At 33.9% G+C, this 5,537-nt stretch overlaps 1 protein-coding gene across 1 annotated transcript; it reads right to left on the reverse strand.

The window, feature by feature from the left end:
• Nucleotides 1–1,234: 1,234 nt before the first annotated feature.
• LOC110115301 (probable transcription factor MYB58) lies at nt 1,235–2,606 on the reverse strand. Its single transcript, XM_020848492.2, has 3 exons — nt 2,268–2,606; nt 1,903–2,137; nt 1,235–1,803 (listed from the first exon to the last, which is right to left on the reverse strand). The coding sequence occupies exons 1-3, from the start codon at nt 2,504–2,506 to the stop codon at nt 1,384–1,386; spliced, it is 894 nt and encodes a 297-aa protein (XP_020704151.2). The 5' UTR covers nt 2,507–2,606; the 3' UTR covers nt 1,235–1,383.
• Between the last annotated feature and the right edge of the window lie 2,931 nt (nt 2,607–5,537).

Genomic DNA, 5,537 nt, shown 5'->3' on the forward strand with positions numbered 1-5,537 from the left:
TAGAGTTCGTAATCACATTCTTGGCTTGGCTGAAGTTTTTTTTTTCTTTGCTTGATTTTTTTTATAATATTTAGCAGTAAGTATTAAAACTTTGTCGAAGCTATAATTAAATAAATAGTAAATTCAGTTACAAAAGATAATCTAGTAGCATAGCATATATAGAATCAAAGGATTACCAAAATTGGCATTTTTAAATGCATTTTTACAATTTAAAAAACAATCAAAATTTATCATAAATTAAGGGGTGGTTTGAGTGGATATTTTATTTTATTATTATTTATTTTGATTTTAAATAAAATATATTTAATAACTTAAATGTTTATTTTTATTTTCATTGAATAGGTGATGATTTTTTTTTTTTGGGTTAAAAAAGTGAAAATTGTTTTAAGTGTTTTTTAACTCAAAAAAATAGTTAAAGTACTAAAATAAAATGTAATTTTTTAAAAAATGGTATGCTATGATTAAGGCCGGATAGAGGATTAAACTGGGAGGTAGTGATAAAAAACACATTTTATGGTATAAGAGAATCTTCCAATTTTTGTGCTGCTAGGTACTGGCGTGACGTCTATTTGACTATAACTTTGCTAAAATCATAGTTTAGAAGATCCTGAGTTCCAAAATTTAAATACGCCTTAAGATTCATGTCAGATTAAGGTTTCGTTTGGGACGACTTTTTAATTGTTTCTTAGAACGGAGTTTCAATATAAAAATTAAAATTTTTGTATTAAAACTCCATTCTAAGAAGTAATAAAAAAGCCGTCTCAAACGAAGCCTAAGTTGATTTTTGATGAGGTATCAATCATATAGTTTAAAATTATATATATTTATTTAAAGTATTTATATAATATTATATAAAGAAAACTTGTTAAGTAGTTTTTAAATTAATTATTAAATATTTTAAAATAAATTATATACATGTAAACAGAGCAATATGTTTGTCATTAATCAATTTTATCTGCGTCTTATTACTGAGATGAAAACAGAGCATGACTAGGCCGGAGAAGGGAGATTATTATGTAGCGATAATTGTTCGAAGGTTAATCAGAAAATGTCGCGTCACCCTGACATTCAGTCAGCTGCACATAATAATTTCTATATGTCGGAAAACTAGGACTTCATTTGTGATAACTTTTTTTATTGCTTCTTAAAATAAAATTTTAGTACAAAATTTTTACTAAAACTCAGATTTAGGAAAAGGAATAAAAAAATAGTACAAAACTAAGCAATAAGAAAGTACACCAAACTTCTATAAATTATATTTAATAAAGAAAGCACTAAGCTTGACATATTTAATGAGAACACTAGTTCAAAGAAGCATAGAAAAAACTGATAAAACAGCAGGCGCAATAATCTAGCCGTATATCTGTACTAACGAGCATAATTTCAGTCACCAAATAGCTTATCGTCGAAGATGCTTTCTAGTGTCCCTGGATGCTCTACTTGCTTATAATGGTCATCAAAATCTACGTCGTCAAAGAATGTCGTCGGCGGTGTTATTGGAAGCTCCATGGGGTCGAAGTTTTCTTCCAAAATAAAATGATCATGGAAACTTATTTCACCTGGCTGCTCTTCTGCAAGTGGAGGGAGGTCAAATAAGGAGTGATCGATTGACAGTTGAGGTGAGTCTCTGATAATGGCTGGCTCTAGAAGAGTTGTAGCTGCATCAAGATTGAGACTTTCCATAATTTTAGTGGAATCTTGGCCTTCAACATATGGTGCATAGCTGTATTGATCATTTGAGTAATTTTTTGTAATTTGAATGAGGTCTAGCGAGGGAGAATTCTCATTTGGCAGCAAAACACCCTATCATTATCATATTAACAGTTAATAATAACATTTTATGAAGTGAATTAGAGAAATGACATAATAATCAGTTATAAAATAATTTTTTTATCGAATTACCTCAGAATCAGGCACTTGAGAAGATACAGGTGAGTTCTTTTGCCTCCTCTGAGATCTGACTGGAAGTGGAGTTTGCAAAAGCCTAGCCAGTCTCTTTTGCCGAGTACTCCAAAAATTTTTGACATCATTATCCGTTCTACCTTCAAGGAATGTTGCAATTCGTGCCCATTTATTCCCAAATCTTGCCTGCATATCGATCACCGTGCGCTCCTCCTCTAAAGTGAATTTGCATCCACTTCACTCGTGATAACATTACAATCACGTCAACAATTTGAAAGGAATAGGAATATGAATGATGAATAGAATAAAAAACTAAACTTTTTTCCTTTTTGTTTACGAAAAATCTGAACTTTGACTGAGATTACCTTTTCAAGTTGGGTCTGAGTTTGTTGACCCAGCGAAGACGGCAGGATTTGCCTGTTCGGGGAAGAAGACCGTTGGATTGAATGGAGCTCCAGTCACGAGCGCCGTTCTTTTTGACGTAGTCCATAAGAACCTTATCTTCTTCCGCCGTCCATGGCCCTTTTTTCATAGTCGCCGTCGTCGGCGACGGCGTCTCCGTCGCCGGGAGTTTTTTGCAGTCACCGCTGCCGCCGCTGTGCATTCGTTCAGTGGAATGGGAATGGGAGGGAAACGAATGCCTTCGCCTGTTTCTGTGTGTGCCGTTATTGAGAAGAAAACGGAGCACGACCAACGGACGCACGCACGACATCCCCTTCATTACGCTTGCAGAGGGCTTGAGTGGTGTTCTTGTGAATTTCTACAAGTCTGTAGGCAATAATCTTGTAAATTTATTTATCAATTTGCATGTGAAGTCTCCCTATTGGACGCCACAATTGAGTTTTTGTCGTACTCTTTCATTGCAACAAATTTTCAAGTTATTTAGCCCAATTTTTATTCTACTTTATGCAGATTTAGGTTTGTTTCGAACTATTTTTTTTAATTATTTTTAAAAATATTTTTTAGTAAAAAATATTTTAAACTAAATTTTTTTTGTTGGAAAGTTATTTTACAATACAGTAAGATTTGATAACTTTCTTATTGCTTTTTAAAATAACTTTTTAGTACAGAATTTTTGAACTAAAAAATTTGTACTAAAAAACAGCAAGAAAGCCGTTCCAAATGAAGCCTTAATCAAAATAAATTGTTCATCTAATCTATCTGGCTAGGTTAATTTGGATGTGAGTAAAGGATGTGATATATATATCAAACTTCAATCCTATATATCAACAAATTCATCAAATCCTATGTGCGGTAGTAGTCTTGAACGAAAGTGTAAAATCAAATTCTTTAAGAGGCTATTTGATTTGTTGAAATTGAAAAATTTATGTAAAATGAATATGATAAGTTTGAAATTGTTTGAATGAGTGCAAAAAAATGCAGGCGATAATAGTATTTTTTTTTTTCAAGTAAAATGAATGATTGAATGCAATGCAAAGTATCATTGTGGTGGTTGGTGGTGGCGGCAATTTGTGGTGATGCCATGCCGTTGGTTGTACCTATGGTCGGTGGTGGCAACAATCAATAATATCGGCAGTCGATTGTGGTGGCGGCAACGGTGTCAATCGATGTCGGTGATGGCGACATCCAGGGGCGGAATCAGACTTAGTTCTTAGGGGAGGCAAACTTATAAATAACACCTATATACAATATGTTTAGTTTTGCTAAGGGCCATTCGTCTAAAGGCCATAGTATTTTAATTTTTTTAGAGTGGGCAATTGCCTAAAGACTCTTATAACAAAGAGAAAAAAAGATGGAGGGGACAAATTACCTAAATATTCATGTAATGAAAATTTTTTAAATATTTTTAGGGGGCGGGGCAATTGCCCTCCTTCGGCAATAGGGAGATCTGCCCCTGGCAATATAGATTTCAATGAAGGCTGACAGTCAGCACCTCAACGGTGGCTGATGATGACCCAATCAGCTTATGATGAAAAATGAATTCGGCCAACAATGGACGGGTTTACAATTCCTAAAGAATAAATTAGAGAGTGAAAACAAATTACTAGATCTTTACTATGTATTTCTTTGTCATCAAACTAAACACTAAAAATTTGAAATTCATTGCATTTCCACTAATTTATTTTTTTTTTAGCTGAACAAACAACCGTTGAATAAATAAATAGAGAAGGAGATGTAACTAGGGGCTCATTAATAAATAAAAAAAAATCACCATAATATTTAACTTGTAGAGTAACTCTACTATTTAAATTTCCATCCTTTTGTTATCATCTCCATCCAAAGCACAAATTAGAGAAAATATCACGTGGGATAATTGGATAAAATTAATGAAGAAGAGAAGGATACAAATGACATTTTATGGGGATTTATATGTAATATCGCCGATTATTCTCATCTTTTAGACTTATTTTTTGTTACACTCTAGATTTGATTTTTAAGGAATAAATGGAATTTATTATTCAAACATGCACGTGAGAACATTTTCAAATCTTCTTTCAATTTACATTTAGCAGTAGTAAGGCTGTCAAAATCCAATTATAGGTAGGGTTCGAGTCGAATTTGTAATTGATCCGGCACTATTTGACCTCATCTGAACCCAACCTGTTTTTGCAAATGGGATAGATAGTTCAACCTGGACCCGACCCGACATGCGGACACATTTAGGGTTCAAATTGAGCGCTGATAGCCACGTGCATGCCTACCTCGACGTGAGTGCGACAGCGGCTCAGTGCAGTATGCAGGTGAAGCCGGAGAAGAGGAAGGAAGGAATGTCGTCGAAGTGCGGACTCGCCATATAAGCTCTGACGAAGGGAGGTGGGGCCGCGAGTCAGTGGGAGAGGCGCGAGACATAGGGAGAGGCTGTCATTTGGTCGGGTTAACTCGTGAGTGCCGGAGTGGGGGCGGGAATTGAGATTTCTAATTTCAGGTTTTCAAGTGCATCGGGTCAAAATCTAAGTCATTCCCGGGTTTCTGGTTCATCCCGAACTCGACATGTTTCACAAACAGGTTGGCTCTAACTCAGAATTTTGAGTCGGATTTTAAGATCGTGTCAAAATATTGACAACTCTAAGTATTAATATATATTAAAGACATTGCCAATTATTACTAGCCCTTAGCCTTCCAAAGAAATGGTAACGGTTTAAATCTTTAAATAAAGCAATTTATTGCTAAATATTTACTTATTTTGTTCTAATCTTTTGCTTCAACTGTTAACCAGTGTTGAATGATAAACTAGGCAAGGTTTTTTTGCGTTCAATTTGATAATAAAACCATCAGTTCTTTAATTTTAATGAGATTAAAAATTATTATTTTTTCTTATCCAAATGTTAACTAAACGGCTTAATGAAAAAAAAAAAAAACTCCAATGTTTAAGTACCGTTGTGCGTGCATCTGCGGGGGAGGGTGGGAGGAAAATAAGAAAAAAAAAAAAGATCAAAATAATCTTTGACTATTTGTTGAGACTTGTTTCAATCCCAATATATATTAAAATTTATATTTAGTTGGTGGACTCCTTAAATAAAACCCTAAATAGTTCTTTTATTAAAAATAAAATAAATTCAATTTAAAGTTAATAGTGATATATACTATTAACAAGTACTTTTAGGGGTGTCAAAATTGAGTTTTGAGATGGATTCGGGTTGAACCCGGAATTGATCCGGGTTCAAACGGATCGA

This window comes from Dendrobium catenatum, unplaced genomic scaffold (assembly GCF_001605985.2).
Source record: "Dendrobium catenatum unplaced genomic scaffold, ASM160598v2 fragScaff_scaffold_586, whole genome shotgun sequence".
NCBI classification, from domain to species: Eukaryota; Viridiplantae; Streptophyta; class Magnoliopsida; order Asparagales; family Orchidaceae; genus Dendrobium; species Dendrobium catenatum.